This window comes from Trichechus manatus, unplaced genomic scaffold (assembly GCF_000243295.1).
Source record: "Trichechus manatus latirostris isolate Lorelei unplaced genomic scaffold, TriManLat1.0 scaffold00157, whole genome shotgun sequence".
NCBI classification, from domain to species: Eukaryota; Metazoa; Chordata; class Mammalia; order Sirenia; family Trichechidae; genus Trichechus; species Trichechus manatus.
This window is the reverse complement of record NW_004444093.1, coordinates 1,863,417-1,889,341: the sequence shown is the minus strand read 5'-3', so window position 1 is coordinate 1,889,341 and position 25,925 is coordinate 1,863,417. Positions and strand designations below refer to the sequence as shown.

Sequence of the window (25,925 nt, the reverse complement as noted above, 5' to 3'; positions counted from 1 at the left end):
TACCTTGGATCCATCTCTCTTGCTCACCACCGATTGCTAAGAATCTGGCACCATGCCTGCACACAGTAGGCACTCAATAAATGCTCATTAAACTAATGCAGGAATGAGCAAATGGAGAGGGCCATGGACCGAAGGAAGCAAAGGAAGAGGCAGCAGCTGGGTTGGGCTTGGCCACCCTGGGCTGGGGCAGGCTGCGGGGCTAGAGCTCTGTGGACCGGATGACCTCCGGGCCCCTCCACCTGGGCGCATGGGTAGGGATGGGGAAGTTGAGTCTGTGAAATTCCTCAGAGATTTCCAGGAAGGTCTTGCCTTTGGTTTTGGGAAGCAACAAGCCCGTGTAGACGGCCCCACAGACACAGACGACAAGGAAAGGGACACAGAGGAAGCATGACAAGCCCTCCTGTGGGTTAAAAGAGACCCAGAATGGGTGTGGCCCTAGCCAGCCCCCACCCTGAAGGTCCCGTGCCAGGTCATGATGAGGGACTTGTCCCACATTGCTCAGGTAAGACCCATTCCCGCTCATCTTGGTCTCCCTGGATGGGGCCTCCCAGCTGCGGTCAGAGGCCTAGCGAGGTGGGGGCAGAGGGGGACATTTGCCCCAGGTACGAGTCCAAGGGGGCACCAGATGAGATGTGGGATGACGTTCCAAGGTGCCACAAATGTGAAAGGTGCCTGACTAAGGCAGTCAGACAAGAGGGAGATAGGCGTTTCAGCTGACACATTGCTGCTATCAACGTCTATTCATCTTGAAATTGGGGGGGGGGGCACAATTTAGAGATTGCCCCTAGGCGGCACTTGTTACCCTCGCTATGCCCCTGGCTAGGCTTCTCCTGCTGACACGGATGAACAATAAGGCAGGGCCGGGGAGGGGCAGGCCTACCATGACGAAGGGGAAGCCTAGCCCCGCCAAGAAGAGCATGGTCCACAGGAGCACCCCACAGACCACATAGGCAGTAGGTTGGGCCGTCTGGTCAAACAGCTCGGTGGCCAGGATCCCCGTCACTCCTGCTGGAAGAGGGGTGGGGACAGCGAGTGGGGACCAGGCCCAGCCACCCTCCCAGAGGCTTTTGCACAGGTGGGCTGGAGGGCCCGTGGGTGACAGTACATACACACTCATCACCCACTCACATGCCCACTGTGCCTTCATCGAGGCCCCAGCCCAGAGCCCCTCTGCCCACTAACCAGGGCTGATACCAAAGCTGAGGATGAAGGCGAAGATGGAGGAGATGGCCAAGTAAGGCATCCAGGGGAATGAGCTCTGCAGTAGAGGGGGTGGTGAGGTGGACAGCAGGCCACTTGCCACATCCCTGTGCCCCCTAGCTACCTGTAGGCACAGGGTCGCTGTGACGAACGCTCCCCCAGCAGGTTATCACGCAGTAGCCCCACATCAGCAGCACCCGCCAGCCCACTCTCTCGATCACCACACACTGAAAGAGAAGGAGTCCACTTGGTCACTGACTCATGCACTAGCCATAGTCCCCTTGGTTTCAGGGTGGGCAGGGGGAGGGTCCTGTGGGAAAGCTGGGAGAGGGTAGGGGTAGTTTATTGCTTCAGGAGATTGAGACATTGTTAATTTCTTAGAGGACCTTGGTCCATCACTGAAGATATCCATTTCCTCATCTCAACACAGCAGTGTGGGAGCCCAGGAAACAGCAGGTGCTCAATAAATGCTCGCTAACTCACCAAATTTTAACAGAGCGCCTTGGAGTGGAAAATGATTTAATGCGGAGGACTGAAGTTCTAGGAGTGTCAATGAGGCCCTGAGAATCCCTGTGGGGGCAAGGGCGCCCCACAGGGCAGGGCCGGTGGAGGGTCAGCCCTGAGCCAGCCGGAGCCACTGACCACACCCGGCCAGACTCACAGACTCACACTGACAACCGCCGTGAGCAGCTTGCAGCTCCCTGTCCCAGTGATGGCGTATTGGACCTTCACCTCGGGAATGCTGGCCTCCCAGAACACCAAGCAGGCGCAGGCATACACCTGGGGAGGGCAGGACAGGGCCTGCTCAAGAGTTTGGGGCCTCTGGCTCCCTTCAGCCTCCCATGGCTCCTGGCTGCCCACAGAGCAAGGTTCCTGGATCCAGGAGGGCCTCACTAAGTCGTTCTCGCAGAGCTCCACGGCACTGCCCAGCTCCACGAGGCTCGCCCCCTGCCTTTGCAGGGCCCAGTCACAGATCAGCTCCCATCGGCACTGCACCCACCAGCCCTGGTCATGTCTCTGCTGCCCCACGGCCGCTGCAGCGCTGAGGACAGAGGCGGTGGGTGCTGAGTCCCCCTTCCTCTAGCCCCTCTTTAGACTCTCACAGCGAGCCCCCCCAACTCCGTTCTCTCCCAGGGCACCCCAGTCAGATAGGGGTTATCTTCAAGGCCTGTCATTTCACAGGGCTGTTGGGAGGCTCAACAAGAGAAGGCCTTAAAACTAGGGGTTCTGTGGACACATCAGATAGAACAAAATGATCATGGTACATTACTGTCCCCAATTTTCCACCCCTGCCTGTATTCACCCCTTTGTTATGTGAGTTTGTAGTTCTTCCTCCCTCTTCCCCCCAAAAATAAAGTAAAATAAAACAACAGTTGCTGTCAAGTTGATTTCAGCTCATGGTGACCCTCAGGGCCCTGACTCATAGAGACCTCACTGCATCAGAGTAAAGTTGTGCTCCATAGGGTTTTCAATGGCTGATTTTTTGGAAGTAGATTGTAGGCCTTTATTCCAACACACCTCTGGGTGGACTCAAACCTTCCCGTTAACAGGGGGTACTTAACCCTTTGTGCCTCCCAGAGACTCCCCACCCCTTGACTCTGGATTCAGCCGTGTGACTTGCTTTGGCCAGTAGAATGAGGCTGAAGTGAGGACATGCCGTTTTAGAACCTAAGTCTTAAAAGGCCCTGCATGCTTCTACTTGCCCTCCTACCATCATAAGAACATGCCGGGATAGCCCAGTGGTCCCTGGAGGAGCAGTTCCCTGAGCTGGGACCATCCTAGATCAGTCAGTGCTCAGCTGACCTACTGTTGCATGAACTGCATGTGAGCCCCTCCAGGATCAGCTGTCCTCCAGACCCAGCCTAGATTCGCCAACCCCAAAGGATTCTCAGAAGTTTGAGCTAAATAGTTGCTTCTTTAGTTTGCCACTGAGATGCTGTGGTTGTCTGTTATGCAGCAATAGAAGGGAACTATGAATTGGTACCAGGAGTAGAAAAAAAACCTATGATATCTGGCATTGGTTCTGAGACCAGGCAGAAGAGAGAAACTGCTCAGGAGTCTAGAAAAATGAAACTCCATGTTATATAGTGCAGTTACTTGAAAGAAAGAAAATAGACCTAATGAACTTTTGGACTTGGTGACAGAGATCTCCAAATGTTGAAAGCGTGAATTGCTTGCTTTTATCTGAGTATTATAAACTCACTATAAGAAATAAATAAGCTACTAAATAAGTAAATAAGCTAAAAAAAAAAAAAAAAAAACTGGCAAGAAGAATTGGGGAAGAAAAATTCAGAGGGAACAAAATTTAATTTATTTCAGAACTTGCTACGTTAAAAAAAAAAAAAAAAGTTTCTCATCTTCATCCCCTCCAGCTAGCAAAAGAGTCCCAACATAAGTTACAGCCTGAGAGCAAAGATCAAGTCTAGGGCACTACCAGCAAGGCATGGATTCAGGGTGATGGTCAAATCCAGGGCGTGGCCTACAGCAGTACCTTGTAGGCCTTTATAGCTGGAGAAAAGGGCATTTAGGAAGCTTAAGAGTGTTGGTCCACAGCAGCCTGACATGTCCAAAATATCAGTAATTAGGTCTAGAGAGAGGAGCATGTCTCAAAAAGAATTGTGTATGTGCCTTTTTGGCACATAAAATGGACTGGAATCAAATACACAGAAAACTCACAAAATTTTTTAAAAAGATATATTGGCAAAAGTTCTGCCAGACTGAGACTACCTGAAATGTGAAAAGACTTCTGTGGCCTAACCTCTTGTAGGCAAGAAGCAGGCTGAGAAATTTGCCCAATCACCAAAAGCAGTACATTTTCCAGTGCCCTCTTCAGAAGGTGCCAAGGAAGATGATGGAAGAGGAAGGGCATGTCTGAATCAAGAACCATAGAGAGCCATGGCCTGGGGAGTTCCTCCTGGGGCAGAACCAGGGCTTGATCAAGGAACATTCCTCAACTGCATGATAGGGGCCCTGGCAACATATTCCCAGCAGACACTTGAGAATAGCCATGGAACACTGATGTCTCTGTGCCTCCCCTTCCTCCTCTTTCTGAAATGAGAGTGTTAATTTAGGTTACCCTGTTTCTCTTTCACCATTGTATGTTGAGTGTAGGAGGAGCAGAAGACTTGTCTTTTTAGTTCCTAGGTCTCTGAATCAAAAAAAGCCACATATGGACTTGACATGATCTTAAGATCCTGGACTTGAAGCCTGATACCAGGGTTGGATGAGACTTTGGAATTGTCCTGGGATGGGACTGAGCATATTCTGCACAAGGGAGGGAGAAATGTGGCCAGGAGGGCAAGTTAAGAAGTTACAGTAATGGGCGCTGACCTTCACTGCTCCCTGTATCCATGTCCATTGCCATGTAACTTTGCTGCCCCTTCCCACTGAAGAGGCAGAGGATATGCCATGGATGGATTTTCCCATCCCTTGATGTGGGGTTCAGTGACACGACTCTCTTTGGCCAATAGAATCTCAGTGGGCATGAGAGAACCAAAGTTCTTGGGCAGTTGGACTTGCTCTCTGTGCCTCTGCCATCACCATAATAAGAACATTTCTGGACTAGACTTCTGGTACCACAAGTGAGAGGAGAGACATGTGCAGGAGAGATGAACTGCTCCAGCTCAGCCCAGCCTAGATTGGCCGCAACCCTGCCAGCTCCCTCAGATGCCAGGAGCCAGCCCAGTGAGTCAGCAGAGCTGTGCAGCCAGCCCAGAGGAGTAAATGAGTAAAAGATCCAAAAATTATTGTTTCAAGCCTGATCCTGCTTTTTCATAACTGTCCAACGTCCTCCTTCATAATTCCCCCAAGCATTCTTACACTGGCCAAAATGAACTACTTGTGAGTTCACCAACACATTGTCCTCTCATTCTTGGGTATCTTTTTTTTTCAACTCCCCATTCCTCCCTTCCCCGAGCCCCTAAAAAGTGATTACTAATCTACTTTGATCTAGGTGCATTTGCCTATTCTGGATATTTCATATAAGTGGGAATCATACAATATTTGTCCTTTTGTGATTGACTAATTTCACTCAGCAGAATATTTTCAAGTTTCCTCCACGTCGTACCATGTATGAAAACTTCATTTCTCTTTATGGCTGAATAATATTCCCTTGTATGTATGTACCACATTTTGTTTATCTGTTCATCAGTTGATGGACATTTGGGCTGATTCCACCTTTTGGCTACTGTGAATAGTGCTACAGTGAACACCGGTATACACATATCTGTTTGAATCCCTGCCTTCAAGTGTTTTGGGTACATACCTAGAAGTGGAGTTGCTAGATCATATGGTAATTCTAACTTTTTTAGGAACAGCCAAACTTTTCCATAGTGGCTGCATCGTTTTACATTTCTACCAACAATGGATGAGTGTTTTAATTCCTCCACATCTTCACCAACTCTTATTTTCCATTTTTCTGATAAGAGCCATCCTAGTAGGTGTGACATGGTATCTAGTTGTGGTTTTTTTGATTTACATTTCCCTAATGACTAATGAGGAGCCCTGGTGGCACAGTGGTTAAGAGCTACGGCTGTTAACCAAAAGGTTGGCAGTTTGAATCCACCAGCTGCTCCTTGGTAACCCTATGGGGCAGTTCTACTCTGTCCTATAGGGCCGCTACGAGTCGGAATCGACTCAACAACAACGGGTTTGGTTTGGTTTTTAGTAATGACTACTGATGTTGGGAAACCCTGGTAGCATAGTGGTTAAGAGCTATGGCCGCTAACCAAAAGGCCGGTGGTTCAAGTCCATCAGGTACTCCTTGGAAACTCTATGGGGCAGTTCTACTCTGTTCTATAGGGTTGCTACGAATCAGAATCAACTCGACGGCAATGGCAGTGGGGGTTAATGATGTTGAGTATCTTTTCACATGCTTATTTGTCATTTGCATATCTTCTTTGGAGAAATGTCTAGTCAGGTCTTTTGCCCATTTTTTGATTAAATTGTCTTTTTGTGGTTGAGTTGTAGAAGTTCTTTATATATTCTGGATATTAAACCCTTATCAGATATACGGTTTCCAGATATTTTCTCCCATTCTGTAAGTTGTCGTTTCACTTTGTTGATGATATCTCCTGATGTACAAAATTTTTTAATTTTGATGAAGTCCAGTGCATCTATTTTGTCTTCTGTAGCTTGTGCTTTTGGTGTCATACCTAAGAATCCATTGCCAAAGACAAGGTCCTAAATATCTACCCCTATGTTTTTTTCTCGGAGTTTTTTTTTAGTTATTATATTCAGGTCATTGATCCATTTTAAGTTAATTTTTTTATACGGTTGTGAGGTATGGGTCCAACTTAATTCTTTTACACATAGGTATTTAGTTGTCCCAGCACCATTTATTAAAGAGACTGTTCTTTACCCCCATTGAATAGATTTGGCACCCTTATTGAAAATCAATTGGCCATAGGCATATGGGTTTATCTCTAGACTCTCAATTCTGTTCCATTGTATATATGTCTACCCTTCTAATAGTAGCACACTGTTTTGATTACTAAACTTTGTAATATGTTTTGAAACCAGGAAGTGTGAGTCCTCCTACTTTATTCTCTTTTATTCCCCCCAAGATTGTTTTGGCTATTTGGGTTCTGTCATGGATTAAATTATGTCCCCCAAAAATATCTTGTCAACTTGGCTAGGTCATGATTCCCAGTATTGTATGATTGTGTACCATTTTGTAATCTGATGTGATTTCCTTATGTGTCATAAACTCTATCACTATAATAAGATGTATTAGCCAGCAGTTATACTGATGAGGTCTACAAGACTAGATGGTGTCTTAAGCCAATCTCTTTTGAGATATAAAACAGAGAAGTGAGCAGAGACACATGGGAACATCATACCACCAGGAAAGCAGTGCCAGGAGCAGAGCGTGTCCTTTGAACCTGAGGTTCCTGCACTGAGATGCTCCCAGAACAAAGGAAGACTGATGACAAGGACCTTCCTCCAGAGCCGACAGAGAAAGCCTTCCCCTGGAGCTGACACCCTGAATTTGGACTTGTAACCTATTAGACTGTGAGAGAATAAACTTCTCTTTGTTAAAGCCATTCACTTGTGGTTGGTATTTCTGTTATAGTAGCAGTACATGACTAAGACAGGTTCCCTTGCAACTCCATATAAATCTTAGGGTCAAACCACTGAGATTTTGTGACTGTTCTTGGGCATCGTTATTGTAGCCAGAGTTAACTGATAAGATGATCATCACCCATTTGGCACTGGGCACATGTCTTGCACTGGTATTTCATCTTGCATGTGTGTGGGGAGCTTTTTCTCCATGCCACCCTGAGGTTCCTGGATGGGGCAGGGATGGGGTCTGATCCATCCTGCTGCTCTGGCACTTAGGACAGCCAGTTGGTAAGGAGTTTGGGAGGGAAGGATGGGTGGATAATGAAATTGATAAGGAGAGGGCATAAAGAAAGGGATAGCTTTTCCCTGATAGATTAAACTCAAGAAATGGGAGCCCATACATTTTGGTCAGATGGCCCCTTGGTCAAGGGTAGTCTGGAGGCCCGAGGACAGGGACTCAGCTGCCAGGCAGGCCTCGATATCTCTGCAGTCAGTGAGGAGGTAGCATGGGCTCTCAGGAAGCAGGGGCAGGGAAGCAAGCTGGAGCACCCCAGGCACCAGGCAGCTGGACAGCAGCAGGGGCCAGGTGTGTGGGCCACCCAGGAGCTCCCTAGGGGAGGCAGAGGAGAGGTGGGGCCAGGCATCTCCTTCCCAGAGCCCTGCTCACCTGCTCACCTGCCCACCTGCCTGCAGAGGGTCTGCATTGCCCTGTGCCTCTTCCTAACCAACTCTGGGTCTGGATACCAAGATGCCTATTACTCGTAGGGACCAAGGAGGCAGGGCCATTTCTCCTCCTTTCCCCATGGTCCAGGCTCTGTCACTCCTCTTTCTGCTATGCTCCCCTGTATAAGTCCAAATCCTCCCCCTCTCCTCTGTCAAGACCTTGTATAGTCCCTGATCTGGAGAGGACAGGAAAGGTGAGGTCCCCTGATTATTGGTGGGCAGGGGAGAAATTGAAAGGAAGGACTTGTACTGGCACTCCTAAATCCACTAAATGCTCATGGTGGGGGTGGTTACCTGAGTCCGACCACCTGTCCCATCACGATTCCCAGAGCAGTGAAGATGGCTGAAGTCATGGCCACGGCTCCTCGGAGCTCTTTGGGGGCACTCTCCCCCAAGTACATGGGCTGGATGTTCATGCTCACACCTGGACACACGAGCACAGCAGAGATGGGTCAGTCACCTACTCAGCTCCAAGACAACGGCCTATCTCCTCTACCTACTGCTCAGCCCTTGTCTACTACATCCTGAGTCCGAAGGCCAAGAGGACTGTAATTCCACCCTCCACCCCAGAACTTCTGGGAGAGAAATTTTTCTCAGATCAGCTCCTGTCTTGTTCCCTCACCACACTGTGTTCCCACTGTGTTCAGTCCCACTATGTTCATGTACTCTATCTAACGTCCTGTCACTGGACAAGTGCGACAGGCTCTGGAGGAGCTGAGCAAGGAGGCAAGAGAAGAGTGGGATTGCATCCTGAGCGCCCACCACTGCACTGGCTCTCACATCAGGCTCTCAGGACTCCACTCCAGCATAGGGTCTCTCCTCATCACTCTTCCCCATTACCCCAGGGAAGCCCCTAGCACATGTGCAGCCAGTGGGAAAAGAGAAAAAACTGGACAGTGTCCCCACTGCCCACCCCAGAGGATGACAAATGAAGGCCAAGGAATCAGGGTACCATACACCTGGGCATACTGCAGGGAATGCTGCTCCATCCTCCTTCCTGACCTGGGACCGGGCAACATTGCCATTTGACTGGCACTCTACAAGCATTGGGTGGAAAGAGCTGGGAGGAAGGCGGTGCACCGATTGCCAAGAAGTCTGAGGTGCTCCTGCTCTTCCTACAAACGTTTAGGTACTCGGGTACAAAGACAAAGTCTGCTCTCATTTCTCTCCCCCTGAGTGTGGGCTGTTCTTAATGGCTCTCTTTTAACAAATAGAATGTGGCAAATCTGATGGTGTATGACTTCTGAGCTTAGGACGTAGAAAGCACAGGGGGTCCTCCTTGTTCTCTCTCTTGGATCACTCACTCTAGGAGATGCCAGCTGCCATGTGAGGATACTCAAGCAGACCTCTGGAGAGACTCACCAGGTGAGGAATGGAGGCCTCCTGCCAAAAGTCATGTAAGTGCGCCATCTTGGGAGTAGATACTATGCTGGAGTGGAGTCCTGAGAGCCTGATGTGAGAGCCTAACCTTAGGCAAGCCCTCAGGTGACTACAGCCCTGGCTGTTAGCTTCATCGCAACCTCACGAGAGACCCTAAGCTGGAACCACCCAGCTAAGACTCTAGTGTGAGATAGTGGATGTTCATGATTTTAAACCACTAAACTTGGGGGTAAGTTGTTTCACAGGAATAGACAACTAATACAGACATTAACAACTGGCTGTATAAACAGTAGGGAGTCAAGAGATGATTTGTTGATTGGAGCCCCTAAAAGCGCATGTGGATGCACTGAAAACTCTGCTCCCCCATGTGATAAGCTACAGAAACTGAGAGTCCTTAACAGGCTATTCTTCCTCTGTAGGAAAGATCAGAGAACTCATCCTATATGTCTTTATACCTTGGTTACCAGGAAGCCCGTGGCTTAGTGCTGCTCAAACACAGGACCTCTGTTGGTATAGGTTTGGGAATATTTGTTCCTCTATTCCTGCACAATGTTTTCATTTTTCTGTATCTATTTTAAGTGCCTAATAATATTATAAGCATTTAAAAATAAACCATATTTAATCATTTTGCAAACAAAGATGGATATGAAGGAGAAATGAATCAGTGGATAAAGGGAATCAAGGGGCAGGATGAGACCCCCTGTATACGTGCACTGACTCCCATGGGCAGTCTTCCCAGCATGATTATCTCAAAGGAGCCTGCTTTGTGGCTGAAGCCAAACAGGATTGCTGCAGCCACCACAAAGATGTTATTCACCAGGATGGACTTCTTCCTTGGGGAAGTGGAACATAGGGCAAGACAGGCTCTGGTTCAGTCCTGGCGAACCCTTCTCTGCAACTCCAACTAGCACCAATCAGACCTGCGGGGGAGGTGAGAACTGTTTCAAGGATTCTAAGCTACGTGAAGGAGCCCTGATGGCACAGTGGTTAAAGCGCTCAGCTGCTAACTGAAAAGTTGGTGGTTTGAACCCACCAGTCACTCCGCGGGAGAAAGATGTGGCAGTCTGTTTCCATAAAGGTTACGTAAATGGAAAAACAAACCATGCTCATGGCTAGGGAGACTAAGCATTGTGAAAATGTCACTTCTATCCAAAGCAATCTACAGATACAATGCAATCCTGATCCAAATTCCACTAGCATTTTTTTAATGAGAGAAACAAATCACCAATTGTATATGGAAAGGGAAGAGGCCCCAGATAAGTAAAGCATTACTGAAGAAGAACAAAGTGGGAGGCCTCACACTATCTGATTTTAGAACCTATTATACAGCCACAGTAGTCAAAACTGCCTGGTACTGGTACAACAGACACATAGATCAATGGAACAGAATTGAGAACTCAGACGTAAATCCATCCATTTACAAGCAGCTGATATTTGACAAGGGCCCAAAGTCCATTAAACGGGGAAAAGACAATCTCTTTAACAAATGGTGCTGGCATAACTGGATATCCATCTGTAAAAAATGAAACAGGACCCATACTTCACACCATACACAAAAACTAACTCAAAATGGATCAAAGACCTAAATATAAAATATAAAATGATAAAGATCATGGAAGAAAAAATAGGGCAACGCTAGGAGCCCTAATACATGGCATAAACAGAATACAGAACATAACTAACAATGCACAAACATCAGAAGAGAAAACTGGATAACTGAGAGCTCCTAAAAATCAAACACTTATGCTCATCAAAAGACTTCAGCAAAAGAGTAAAAAAGACAACCTACAGACTGGTAAAAAATTTTTGGCTATGACATATCTGATCAGGGTCTAATCTCTAAAATCTACAAGATACTGCAAAACTTCAACAACAGAAGGACAAATAACCCAATTAAAAAATGGGCAAAGGATATGAATAGGCACTTCACCAAAGAAGACATTCAGGCGGCTAACAAATACATGAGGAAATGCTCACCATCATTAGCTATTAGAGAAATGCAAATCAAAACTACAATGAGATACCAGCTCACCCTAACAAGGCTAGCATTAATCCAAAAAACACAAAATAATAAATGTTGGAGAGGTTGTGGAGAGACTGGAACACTTATACACTGCTGGTGGGAATGTAAAATGGTATAACCACTTTGGAAATTGATTTGGCACTTCCTTAAAAAGCTAAAAATAGAAGTACCATATGATCCAGCAATCCCACTCCTTGTAATATAACCTAGAGAAATGAGAGCCGTCACATGAATAGATATATGCACACCCATGTTCATTGCAGCACTGTTCACAATAACAAAAAGATGGAAACAACCTAGGTGCCCATCAATGGATGAATGGATAAACAAATTATGGCATATTCACACACTAGAATACTATGTAACGATAAAACAATGATGAATCCGTGAAACATAACATGGATGAATCTGGAAGGCATTATGCTGAGTGAAATTAGTCAGCTGCAAAAGGACAAATATTGTATGAGACCACTATTACAAGAATTCAAGAAAAGGTTTAAACACAGAAGAAAACATTCTTTGATGGTTACAAGGGTGAGGAGGGAGAGGAGGACACTAGATAGTAGACGAGTGTGAACTTCGGTGAAGGGAAAGCCAACACACAATATAGCAGAAGTCAGCACAACTGAACCAAAGCAAAAGCATGTAAGTTTCCTAGACACATCCACTTTGAGGGACCAAGTAGCTGGGGCTGAGGCCTGGGGACCATAGTCTCAGGGAACATCTAGGTCAATTGGTATAAGAAAGTTTATAAAGAAGATGTTCTACATCCCACTTTGGCAAGTAGCATCTGGGGTCTTAAAAGCCTGCGAGCAGCCATCTAAGGTACATCTATTAGTCTCATCCCAACTGGAGCAAAGGAGAATGAAGAAAACCAAAGATACAAGCAAAATACTAGCGAAAAGGACTAAAGGACTACATGAACCAGAGACTCCGCCAGCCTGAGACCAGAAGAACTAGATGGTGCCCGGCTACCACCAATGACCACCCTGGCAGGAATCACAATGGAGAATCGTAGACAGAGCAGGAGAAAAATATAGAACAGAATCCAAATTCACGTAAAAAGACCAGACTTACTGGTCTGACAGAGACTGGAGGAACCACCAAAACTATGCCCCCGGGTGCTCTGCTAACCCAGAACTGAAAACATTCCTGAAGCCCACTTTTCAGACAAAGATTAGACAGGCCTATAAAACAAAAAATAACACACATGAGGAATATGCTTCTTAGTTCAGTCAACTATACGATACCAAACGGGCAGCTCCTGTGCAAAAGCAGGACGAGAAGGCAGGAAGGCACAGGAACTGGACGATTGGACACAGGGAACTCAGGACGGAAAGAGGGGGCATGCTGTCACATTGTGGGGATTGCAACCAATGAAACAAAACAATATATGTATAAATTTTTGAATCAGAAATTAACTTGAGCCTCAACTTTTACCTAAAGTATAATTTAAAAACAAAAGAAGAAGAAGAAGAAAAGATTACAGCCTTGGAAACCCTATCGGGCAGTTCAACTCTGTCCTATAGGGTTGCTATGAGTCAGAGTCGACTCATCAGCAACTGGCTTGGTTTATTTAGCCTACCACAGTTGGGAGAGATGTCTGGATTGGGAGGAGGCCAGGCCCTCGTCTGGGAATATATGCTGAATTCGAATTTTCAATTCCTTCCCTTTATGTTTCTGTCAGTACCATCATCCAGGGACACACTGGACCAGGTGTCATGGGATGCTCCCTCTTCTTTGCTGGAAGAGCCCCAAATTTATTTGGGAATGGCTACCCCACATAGTTCAGGTGTGGATACCCACTAGCCTAACTCAGACATAGTATCCCATTCTCCATGCTAGTAATTCAGTTCTTAGCAGTAAGACATGGGCCTCTTCTGAAGGTTCTTTTCTTTCTGCTAGAGTTTAGGCCAGGAAGAAATCCCCCTTCTGCTAGATGTTGCATCTGAGGGAGGCACTTGGAACTGCTGATGCTTCCCAACTACAAACCTAAGGACAAAGCTGACATACAGTGGAGACTGCAGCTAAGGGGCTCTCAAGACCAGCTCTCGAGTACTGATGGAGCTCTGAAGTCACCCACCCACAGACTTCATGTTGTGTGAGATGAAAGATCTCCTATTGTAAACCAATGTCACTGAACAATCTTCGTAGAAATTGTTGCATGGGAAACTAAACTGCTCTGTAAAACTTCACCAAAAACACAATAAAATATCCAGGAAGGTAGGCTTATATTGGTCCAACTTGGGTCACATGCCTACACATTAAAAAAAAATCTCCTATTGTAAAACAGAAAAAAACTCCTGTTGTTTTAGCCAGTTGAGTCCTGGCTTTCTGTTATTTGCAATTGGAAATATCCTAACAGATACACCTATTAATTACACAAACATGATACTCATGCAATTTTGAATCCAACCAAGGAAGTTACATCAGTGAAAGAAGGGCTGATGCTCATGGAATGCATTATTGTGTTGTGAATCCCATCATTCAGAAGCAGATGGCCTTAGAGTGTAATAACCTACTGAAGACCCTACACAAGTGAACCACCAAGCCCACTCAACAATAAAGATCTGGGTCATCCCAATGCACAAAGAGCTTCTGCCAGTTGAAGTGCTGACCTGAGACAAGAGGGAAACTGGAGGATGGAGGTCACAAATACAAGCAAAAGCTTTGTGACCGGTTGCAAAAACAAGGAGTAGAACCTCTACCTGTATTTCTAGACTTTCTGGAAATAAATTCACTGCTTTCCTTTTCCTTAATTTTTTCTTACTATTTATCCTTTTTTTCTCATCCTACAAAAAAAACAAAAAACCAAACCCATTGCTGTCGAGTCAATTCCAACTCACAGTAACCCTATAGTACAGGGTAGAACTGCTCCATAGGGTTTCCAGGGCTGTAATCTCTACAAGGAGCCCCAGTGATGTAGTGGTTAAGAGTTTGGCTTCTAACCAAAAGGTCAGCAGTTCAAATCCACCAGTCGCTCCTTGGAAACCCTATAGGGAAGTTCTACTCTGTCCTATAGGGTAGCTATAAGTTGGAATTGACTCAATGGCAACAGGTTTGGGGTTTTCTTTTTGGTTTAATCTTTACAGAAGCAGATTGCCACATCTTTCTTCTACAGAGCAGCTGATGGGTTTGAACCGCCAACTTTTTGGTTAGCAGCAGAGCACTTTAACCACTGTGCCACCAGGGTTCCTTTTCTCCTCCTATAGAGTAGTTAAATTTACCATTGTGTGTAGATTGCCCAATATCAAGACAGGTTAACTGCAGAGCTGCCTGAAGAATGGTCATCATCTGGAAATCCTGTGCTGAGAAAGAATACCTCCCTTATATTGCCCCTGGTGGCTATGGCAAGACAATGCTCTGAGTGGTCTCACTCAGGGAGGGGTGATACATAAACTGCTGTATATGGGATGATTGGATAATGTTAGCTGGGGGCACTTATGTAACTGAATATATGGGAGAAAGGAGTTGACGTATGCTGAGCAAAGGGGTGGACTGTGGAAACCACTTGTCTTTTCTACCCAGCATTGCTTCACTCCCATTCCTTCACAGGTATAGGCATGATGCAAGTTGTACCAATGCAAGCCTGCTTTCCTGGATTCTGAATCTTGAATGTAAATAGTTGAAGACAGAATGTGGTTGGAACTGAGTACACTGAAGACATTTCCTCCCCAGAAGGAAATTCCAAAAGTTCTGGCTATTGAGATCTTCAGCACTGCCTTGATTCCTGACCTTCTCAAGGCATGGGTTTTAAACACTTCCTTTCATTCTGAGCCTCCCCAATATCCTTTCAGTTATTACAATTTTTTGTTAAATTAGTCAGAGGTCATTTCTGTTGTTTGCAATCCAAGAACTGCATCAGTTAGATACAAGGGGAAAATATGAGGTCTGGGGAAAAAAATACATGTTTAAGGTCAAATAAAGAGTCCTGGGTAGTGCAAACAATTAAGCACTCGACTACTGAACAAAAGATTCATGGCTTGAATCCACGCAGGGGCACTGTCATGGATTGAATTGTGTCTCCCCAAAATATGTATCAATTTGGCTAGGCCATGATTCCCAGTATTGTGTGGTTGTCCACCATTTTGTGATCTGATGTGATTATGCTATGTGTTGTAAATCCTAACCTCTATGATGTTAATGAGGCGGGATTAGAGGCAGTTATGTTAGTGAGGCAGGACACAATATACAGGATTAGGTTGTATCTTGAGTCAATCTCTTTTGAGATATAAAAGAGAGAAGCGAGCAAAGAGGAGAGGGACCTCATGCCACCAAGAAAGAAATGCCACCAAGAAAGAAAGAGCACGTCCTTTGGACCTGGGGTCCCTGTGCTGAGAAGCTCCTAGACCAGGGGAAGATTGATGACAAGGACCTTCCCCCAGAACCAACAGAGACAGAAAGCATTCCCTGGGAGCTGATGCCCTGAATTTGGACTTCTAGCCTTCTAAACTGTGAGAGAATAAATTTCTGTTTGTTAAAGCCATCCACTTATGGTATTTTTGTTATGGCAGCACTAGATAACGAAGACAGGCACCTTGGAAGAAAGCCTGATTATCTACTTCTGAAAGATCGCAGCCACTGAAAACCCTATGGAGCAGCTCTACCCTGCACACGTGGGGTCTCCATGAGTTGGAGCTGGTTTAACAGCAACAGGTTTGTTTGTTTGTTAAAGTCAAACAGCACTTGTTGGCAGATGTGGAACTAGAAACCAGAAGTCCTCCCTCGTCACACAGGGTGATTTCCTCTACTAATTCACTTGGAAATGTGAGTCTGTTATGGAGACACTCTCGGCAGAGTAAGAGTCGGGTAGGAAGTGGATCTGGGCCTGGAGCCTGCAGGGCATCTTCCTTCTCCCATTCCTCAGCCTGCAGACTGGGATGCCCCCAGTTAAGGGTGTGCAGGGGTTCCACAGGAAGCACTTCCCTCCCCAGCACGATGGCCAGGGGACCTGCAGGCAGTGCTCTGAAGAGGCCCCCCAGGGGGTACAGGAGACACGATGAGCAACCATAATAGCAGAACCAGCTGATCAGGCAGTGGCTTACCTGTCCGTGCCCGCCAGGTTGCACTGGTGAACTCCTGAATGTGCTGTGGCCATAGATGCCAGTCAGCCTCTTGGAAAAGGGACTCCACAGACAGGCCTTCCCCCCACAGGCCTGAGGGTCTCTGCAGAGCAGGCACCGAGGCTCCTGAGCAGTCCTACCCATCCTGAGCAGTAACAAACTTGACCGAGAGCCCACTGTGTGCAGGCACTGGGCTGGCTTCTTCCACACACAATGCCTCCCTTAGCTTAGTGCTGGGCATTCTGTGTTGGCCCTCCAGGTCCTCCATGGCCCCTTCCCACCCTGCTTATGCACTAGAAGCTGACCTTACAGGTAACATTGTGTTCCCCTGCTGACTGGCTTTGTTGGACTTGGCCAATGGCAAGCCCCAGCAGGACATTCAAGGATACAGGAGATGGAGGAGGGGTATTTGTTCTCCTGGCTCCCTCCCTGTGAAGTCACCTTGGCCTGGCTGTGACTCTTGACCAAAGATCACCGCTCCTTCTAAGGGGGCCTACTCCACATGGTTATTTCCTTCTGGATTCCATAATTGCTTCTTCCACTTGTCTCTTTGGGGGCAGGGGTGGTAACAACTCCAATGTGACTAAATCCACTTTACTGCATTCTCTCCTGCCTTATGTGTTCTCAGAGGCCCTGGTTGGTGCAAACAGTGAATGCAGTCAGCTGCTAACCAAATGTTGGTGGTTGAGTCCACCCAGAGGCACCTCATAAGAAAGTCCTGGTGATCTACTTACAAAAAAATCAGACAGTTCTACTCTAACGTATGGGGTCACCATGAGTTGAGATCAACTTGACGGCAACTGGTTTGGTGTTCTCTATGCCCCATTCAATGCTTTGTAAATCATTCTTTGGTATCTAAACCTGCTTGACTTCTCCTGAGTGTGTCATCTGTTTCCTTGGGACCCTGACTGGGACAAGCCCTCACAAGTGCTCTGATGGATACACATTTGTGGTGAAATGAGTTCCTTTATGTGGCCTTTTGCCTTGGTTCTCTGGAAAAACAGCTTGGGAAATTTTTTTCCTTAAATTCTAAGGAGTTACCTTTGCCCTAGTTCTTTGGAGAAACTACTTGGGGGACCTCCCAGAGTGCTTTCTACCCTAGATGGTTTGTTACTTTTGCCCAGGGGAGGAGGAGGTGTCTGCTGGTAGAAAATGTTACTTTTGCCTAAGACCTGACTTGATTGATATCTAATAGACTTGTGACTCACCCAAAATGATTGGCAGGGCCACAATCTTGCGAGGGATTGCTCAACTAACTACTCAAACGTTGTTGTTGTTGTTGTTGTTGTGTGCCACGGAGTCGATTCTGACTCATACGGACCCTGTATAACAGAGTAGAACTGCCCCATAGGGTTTTCTAAGCTGTAATCTTTACAAGAGCAGATCACCAGGTCTTTTCCCTGGCAGAGCTGCTGGTAGATTCAAACTGCCAGCCTTTGGTTAGCAGCCAAGTGCTTAACCATTATGCCAATCCTACCCAATAGGATTGAATGACTTGTGGTCCATGAAGGGATGGGTCGGTTTGTGGTCCTGCTGGAAGGGCTGTGCCTTGAAATTGGCAAGGAGTTTGCTTATATAAGCAGCCAGCCCTACAGAGGTTTTTAGAGAAAAGGCAAGGAGGGAACCTCAAGACCAAGAAGAGCCTACAGTAGAGCAGTTTTTAACCAGGGCTCCTGCTAGAAGAACCTCCTAAAAGTGTTGTAATCTGGGTCAAGGGCTGTAATACTGAAGACAGCGAGAGGCCCGGAAGGAGCTCTGTGGCATAGTTGGCAACGACAAGCCCGGAAGGGTCCCTGAGACAAAGCCAGCTGTGAGGGCAGAAAGCTGCTGCTAGGAGAGCAGCAGCTGAGCAAGTTGATATACTGGCTATGAGCTGGGCCTGTTAGCAGTGGAAAAGCCAATGGATGGGAGGCTGAAGGCAGAGAGGCCAGCACGGCTAAGAGGGGACATACACGGCCGAGAGAAGGGCCTGCTTGCACGGCTGAAAGAAAGGCCTGCTTGTATGGCTGAGAAGGGCCTGCTGGCATGGCTGAGAGGCCTGCTAGCATGGCTAAGAGAGCAGCTGAGAGAGCTGTCCTGGTTGGAAGCTGTCCTACACTGAAAAAGGGAGTGATATGCTCTCCACCTTGCGGGAGACTTCCAAACCTCACCTATGTTCTTTCTGATCCTGATCTTGAGTGTTCCTGTTACTTCCAAGTTGATCCTGATCCTGAGTTGTAGCCTGTTACTTCTCTAATAAACCATATAACTGTGAGTATGGTCTGTGAGTTCTGTGTGGTCATTGCAATGAATTATTGAACCCAGCAGAGAAGCAGAGAGTGATGTGGGGTTACAGCTAGTGTCGGAAATGATGAAGAAGTTGGAGAGTGGAGGTATGTCTGATGTCTACCTCATACGGATCAGCTCTGTGCTATCTTGATTCACATCTCTCATGAAATTGATGATTTATTGTGCTAGATTACAACATTACTTTGTCTATTGTTAAGACTGGGAATTAGGCCAGGGGAGGTGAAGTAACTTGCCCATGGCCTCAGCCACAGGTCAGCGATGCACCCAGGTGGTTTGGACTCCAAGCCTCACTCTCTCCATTCCCCCCACCCCCGCCACCAGCTTCCATTTTAGGAAAGTGAATGGAAGCCAACAGGACAGGATGGACTGTGCATGGGGAACACCAGGACCCCTTCCCTTGGTTGAAGATGAAATGTCCACATCGAGCTGGTCTTAGGCCTCCCAACAGGGCGTGAGGGAGGGCAGTGGGTTCAACTGTTTGTGGTTCTCCCTGCACAGGTCAGTTCGAGTGTTGACTGACAGCCCAGTGCCCACAAAGCCATTCTGCTGGGAGGGCCTGTTTGGGGAGCTGAACCAGGGCCAGCCTCCTTAACCTTGGCTGGAAGCCCACAAGAGTGATCATTCAGGAAGCAGGGGGACTTCCAAACCCAAGAAAGGCCTGTGTGCAGGGACTTTAATGGCCCAGGGGAGACCCGGCCTAAGGGTGCTGTGTTGGGGGGGGGGCTGTGATGGCCCAGGGGAGGTATGGCCTGTGTGCACAGGCTGTGATATATGATGGCCCAAGGGAGGCACAGCCTAAGAGTGTTCTGCCACCAAGGACTCCTCTCCAGCCTGTGAGTCTACACTGAGTGGGCACTTGAGCACTCGCTGAATGAATAAACAAACAAATGAGTGCAGCCAGCTGGGACCTCCCTTTCTAAATCCACTTATTCCATACATGGTAAACTGGGTGGCTATCATTGTTTCTGCCCAGAACATGCTCCCATCCCCCACTTTCCTTTGTGGGAAATTCTCTCCCACTTGTAATTGCAACCCCTTGTGTTCCCATAGGAGCCCTGGTGGTGCGGCAGCTAAGAGCTCAGCTGCTGACCAAAAGGTCAGCAGTGCTAATCCACCAGCCACTCCTTGGAAACCCTGTGGGGCAGTTCTACTCTGTCCTGTAGGGTCACTATGAGTCAGAATCAACTCAGTGGCAATGGGCTTGGTTTTGATTGGTGTTCACATAAAGGTGATCACCTAATCCAGAACTGGCCAATCTGAGGACTCCAACCTTCTGGCCACATGATTGGTCTAGGGGTGGGCATGTGATCCAAAGCAGCTAATCAGAGTCCTCCCTGAGTTTTCTACCAGAGCTAACAGGGAAGACTTATTTGGGGGGACCTAGCTGGCAGGAAAATGAACCTGTTGACCACAGCCTGCTTGCCCACTGGATGGAGGATGGGGTGAGGCAGGGCAAGCAAGTCACCTGTCCTGTCCTACGGCCTGGTTCCTGCAGCTCTGCCCTCCATGCTGTGGGCAAGCCAACACCCTTCCCAGCTGGTGGCCCAACACACACCCTTTTACTGAAGCCAGTTCTAGTGGGTTTCTACCACTGTGACTAAAGAGGCAACCTCTCCATAGGCACTCACTGCACATGGGCCAGGCAAGTGCCAGGGGGTCCAAGATGACTCAAATGCCGAGAGACCTCAGCAGGAGAGACGAGACAGGGCACACTAACCCACACAAGACCTGCAGTGACGGCAGCCATACAAAGCTGGGGGAGAGGTATTCCAGCAGAGGGGTGCTGAAGAAAGGCTTCACGGTGGTTGAGGTATTTGCAGTGGTACATGAAGGACTTCTGGGAGAAGGCTTACAGGAAGGATGGGGCCATGGTATCTGTGGAACTGCACTTAACCTGCTTGGGTAGCAGGGTTGGGGCATGAATGTGGGAGATATGTGGACAGGTGATCCCAGGAGGTCTGGAACTCAGGTGGGTAAGTCTGTCTACTCCTGCAGGCACTGAATGTTTCTGGGCACAGGAGTGACTTGAACAGATTGAAGGGATCCAGGAGGGGAAAGGCTGAAGGCAGGGAGCCAGTGATCGGGGGGAGATGAGGGCCTGAATGGGGGCTGTGGCAGAGAGAATGGGGGGAAACAGCTGGATTCTAGAGGCAGTTAGGAAAGAATTGGTGTTTGCAGGAGGGAGGGAAGAATCAAGGCGGCCCCCAGGTTCCTGGGCGGGTCCCTGGGTGAGTGGCGGAGTAATCGCTGAAATCAGGGACAAAGGACACATGGGTTTGGGAAGGATGCAGAGCTCACCTGGAACCTGCTGGATGGCCCAGTGGAGGTGGATCTGTGGGCGCAAATGCCACCAAGTGGACGCTGGGCTGCAGCCCTGAAGTGAGCAGCTGCAGACCCTCCCCCAGCACCCACTCAGACAGTGAGTGCGTACGGAAGGTACATACCAAGGTCGGGGCATTGATGATGGAGAGGTTGTAGCCAAATTGAAATGTCCCTCTGATGCCGGCTGCACAGATGGTCAGGAGCAGGACCCTGCCCTGAACCTGAGAAGAGAGGGGAGGACACTGAGTGACCGATGACAATCTCTACCTCCCTCCCCGGCCTGGAAACTACAGTTCCCAGCATTGCAATTGACTTGAACTAGGCAATGATGTCACCACTTCGCAGATGAGGAAACTCAGTCCCAGAGAAGAGTCACCTAGGTCACAGGGCTGGCAGGCAGCGGCACCCAGACGTCTGCTCTGAGAGTCCACCCTTGAGTCTAGGGCTCCATCTCCAGTCTAGGGCTCCACTCCCTTAGTTTAGGACTCCACCCACTGAGCCTAGGACTCCACCCCCTGAGCCTAGGGCTCCACCCCCTGAGTCCAAAACCAATCCCCACTCCATCCTCAGTGCCCCACCTCCACCATTTTCCTGAGATGGAGAGCAGCTCCGTGGCCAGAGGCAGGGCTGCTGTCTTTCGGGAGGACAATCCCCTGGGCTGGGACCCCAGTTAGTGAAGCCCTCCCCCCTGGCAGCAGGAGAGGCCGTCCTCGAGCAGTTCTCTTCAGCCTCAGCAAGACATTCTCCTACTGAGTGGCTGGGCTCCAGGAGTCTGAGCTGAGCCTCCTCGGCCTGTTCTCAATTGGAGTTGTGGAGAAGCCACATGGACCTACAGGAGTAGGGGCTGGCGGGCATCAAGGAGGCGCCTGCGGAAGTGTTTGGGTCCTGTTGCTTCCTCAACTGGACACAGGGATAGTAATGCCTACTTCCAGGCTGGGATGCAGCTGGAGGCACATGTGTGCCACACACACCTGGTGCAGTACAGGGCAGTTCTTCATCCTAGTGCAGTCTCCTTGGAGACAGGGAAAACTCCTCCAGGTTCCCAGCCATGCTGGGGACTCAGTGCCCTGATGGCCTCTCCCATTCAGTTGTTAATTTTTTTGTGGATTCACAATTCTATTTATATTTTTCTTATATAACTTTTAGTTACAAAATAACACGCTCATTAAACCTGTTTTAATTCATTTATACCAAAAGTTCTCCACTCCCTCAGAGACCTGGAAATTAACTGCTTCCCTCAGATACTTTCCTAACACTCACAAAGTATTAGATTTTACAAAAAAACAAATCACTGAGCTTTTCCCAAGAAACTACACTGCCTTTCTTGTTCTGGTAAATCACCAAGCAGACTTAAAGTTCTTCAAATCAGTTTATTATTATTTGTTTTAATACTTAAATATAAATTTCATGGCAGAGGATGCTTGGCTAAAGGCTTTCTGAGGAATTTCTAGAGCCTGCTGGGCCAGGAACTGTGCCGGGGATGCAGATACAACCAGGAGAAGACAGAAGTGGCCAGTCCTCACCATCAGGGGACATACTGTCCTGAGGGGGGACAGGCATCCAGAGGGCAGGACCTTACCAAAGGTCTTGCCACAGGACGGCAGATAGAGGCCCCACAGGCCGGCCAGTGTTCCCATAGGCCAAAGCAACTTCCTTCTAAGCCGGAAGCCCTAGGAGGAAGCCAAGTGAGAACCCAGGAGTCTGGCCCCACCCACCCCGTTTCAGCTCCCTGTGCGGCTACATGGAGGTAAGAACTCCATTCTGATAGTGGATCCTCCAGAAGGAGTGGCATGGTGTATGATGACAGGTGAGCACATGAGCTGACACATCTCCAAGTCAGCAGGGAATGATGTAATTCAATGAGATCATGCAGGCAAACTGCCTAGTACTGTGCCTGGTCATGGTAATGATGATGATGATTAATTCAGTGAACAAATGTTTACTGCCTCTCCACTATGGGCAATAAACGTACTGTGTGCTAGGCATAGAGCATTGAACAGAAAAGACAAAATCCAGGACCTCACCGGAAAAGATAGGCAATAAAACGAACAAGCAAAATATATACTATGTTAGCTGTTGCTATGGGGAGACATAAAGCAGGAAGTGTGACAGGGAGTGTTTGGAGACAGTGGTGCTATTTTAAATACAGGGGTAAGGGAAGACGCCCTGAAAAGTGATGTTTGCACAAAGACTTGAAGGTGAGGTAAAGCGCCAGGCAGATATCTGAGGGAAATCAGTCCAGGTGTCAGATGTGGGGGTGGGGGGGACCACAGATGGACAATGAGGGCTTTCTCTTTCTATTCCGGCAGTCCTCATTCCCTCTGTCAAGTTGGACACCAGGTGGAAGCTCAAAGGAGGCATGGAGATGAGGGTTGAGGAGAGAGGAGAGGGCGGGGAAACAGTCAAAGGAGGCGGCAGCCGGCCAGGATTGCAGTGCTGGGGTGTGTCTGGCTGCGGGAGGACCCGGGGGCGATGCAGGCAGCGCGTGGGATGCTCGTCTGGGCTGCCGCCCGTCCGCAGACGTGTGACCCCGTGTGACCTCTTGTAATCTGGTCCTGGCCCACGGGCCAGGCCTCGGCGTGCACACCTGCTTGTGCTCATCTGAGCCCAACACCTAACTCCACTACATACGAGCACACGGTATTTGTGTACGTGTGACGCCTTCGCTATGCCTTCCCGGGCTTCCACGCGGGACAGCAACCCCGCATCTGAAACACTTGGGTCAGGTGGGGTTCGCAATTCAACCCTTTCCAGGTCACAGGCGGAAAGGAGTGCAAAGACATTGCAGCAGCATTCAGGGCAGAGGGCCGGGCGGGGGTCGCGAGGCCCCGCGGCGCTGCGGCCCTGCCTGGCCACCCGCTTCAGGAGCTGCGAGACAAAGCCACCACACTCCGCGATCCCGCAGTAGCCCAACGGAGGGGCGCATGCGCGCGGAGGGCAGGGCGGTGCGGTAATTCCGAGATCCGAAGGGAGAGGGAGAAACCAGCGCACGCGCGTTGGACGTTTGAGAAGAGCAAACCAATTAAAGGGCGGAAGTGCCGCCCCAGCGCAGTGGTTGCTGAGGGCGCTGTAGGGAGTTGAAGGCTAGCGTAAAGCTTACCCAAGCTGGGCGCACGGCCGATACACTCACGCAGGCGCAGTAACGCACAGAGAGAGCGACTGAAGCGCACGTGGAGGCGTACAGGGTGGTAAAGAGGGCGTGGGGAGAGTGGGGGAGCCGCGTGTGGGTCATCTTGGTCGGTGGTCGTGAGGGCGGGTCCTGCGCATCCTGCATTTCACTCCTTCTGCGGCTCGCAGGCTGAAACGCCACTCACTCTTCACCGGCCGTGCAGACCGGAAGGGGCTCTGGTCTGAGGTCATCCCGGCCAGTCCCCTGCAGCAGCCCCCACAGGCCCCAGCGGGCGGCACGGACGCCCCTTCTCGACCCTGCGTCCACTGCTCCCGCAGCCGCCTCCAGAAGGAATCCCTGCGGCTGCCTGCCTAGCCCCCCAGGCATCCCGCCAACCCCCCCTACGCCTTTCGTCCTCTAACTCTGATCCAGCGCCCTACCCTTCCCCCCCATTCCACACAGCTCCCCATACGGTGCCTCTGGGCCCGGAAATTTCTTCCCCACTCTCACCCCCGTCCCAGGGGTCCCCACTCTTTCCCCAGAGGTGGGGCCGGACCAGCAGGGACCGAAAGGCGGACCCACCAGTCATTGAAGCGCCGTCATCTGTCCGTTCTGCGCAGAGCCGGTCTCCGGTTGCTGCCAGGGGAATCTATGGAGGTGAGGAACCACAGGGTCCACTGAGCCGGATTAATCTTTATTTCTCAGGGCTCCTCAGGCTCTGCATGGAATCCAGGAGTCGGACAAAGGCCAAAATGAAACCAACTTGGCCAGAAATGCTGTGGTCATAGAAACACAGCTGAGAGTGACCTTAGTAAGTCATAGGAGCAAACTGATAGGACACACACCCGAATGGGTCCTGTAGTACATCGATTGCTCCTGCTTGGCTTTTGTTTGATTTTTGCTTGTCTGAACTTTCCATAGGAGACCTGGTGGCGCAGTAGCTAAAGCGCTGGGCTGCTAACCAAAAGTTCGGCTGCTCAAATCTAGTTAGTTGTTCCAGCCTGAGAAGATGTGGCTGTCTGCTTCCATAAAAATTTACAGCCTTGGAAACCCTATGGGGCAGTTCTACTCTGTGCTGCAGGGTCACTATGAGTGGGAATCAACTGGACAGTAGTGGGTTTTGGGGGTTATGAAACTTTCCATAATTTCTAAAAACACTGTGCATTTTTTAAAATATTTATTTTTGGTGAAAGTATACATAGCAGATCATACTCTCATTCAACAATTTCTACATGTACAGTTCAGTGACATTGGTTACATTCTCACTATCTCTCCCCCATATTGTTTCATCATCATTGATTTTGACTCACTGCCTCATAAACTACTGGTCTGTGCTTTACGGTTACTGTTGTCAGTTTAATCTGATATAAATAATTCTTTAAAAGAGTGCAATGCTCAAGGCAAACTGCTAAACTGTTTAGTTTGAAGATGCCTTCAGATGTAGTTTTCAGTTCAAGGTTCAAAATTTTTCTCAGGGCAAAAGATTTAGGGGTTCCTCCAGTCTCAGTGGGTCTAGTAAGTCTGGATTCTATAAAAAATTGTAAGTTCTGTTCCACATTTCCCCCCTTTTGATCAGGACTCATCTGTTGAGTCCTTGATCAAAATGTTCAGTAATGATAGCCTGGGACCATCCAGTTCTGATCTCAGACAAAGGAGGCAGTAGTTCATGAAACACCATGCATGTTTAAAGAAAAATACAAAATATTAGCAGTTGTCATGAATGGGTATTTGATTGCATTTTTTTTTTTGGCAT

At 48.5% G+C, this 25,925-nt stretch overlaps 1 protein-coding gene across 1 annotated transcript; it reads right to left on the bottom strand.

The window, feature by feature from the left end:
• Nucleotides 1–199: 199 nt before the first annotated feature.
• On the bottom strand, nt 200–24,775 carry SLC2A11 (solute carrier family 2 member 11). The gene is given in 14 exon segments (XM_004386160.1): nt 200–400; nt 881–1,008; nt 1,183–1,258; nt 1,325–1,348; nt 1,350–1,427; nt 1,870–1,980; nt 2,095–2,278; nt 7,715–7,873; nt 8,281–8,410; nt 10,075–10,195; nt 16,312–16,380; nt 16,382–16,477; nt 21,186–21,284; nt 24,755–24,775. Coding segments are annotated over 14 exon segments (1,497 nt in total).
• Nucleotides 24,776–25,925: the final 1,150 nt, after the last annotated feature.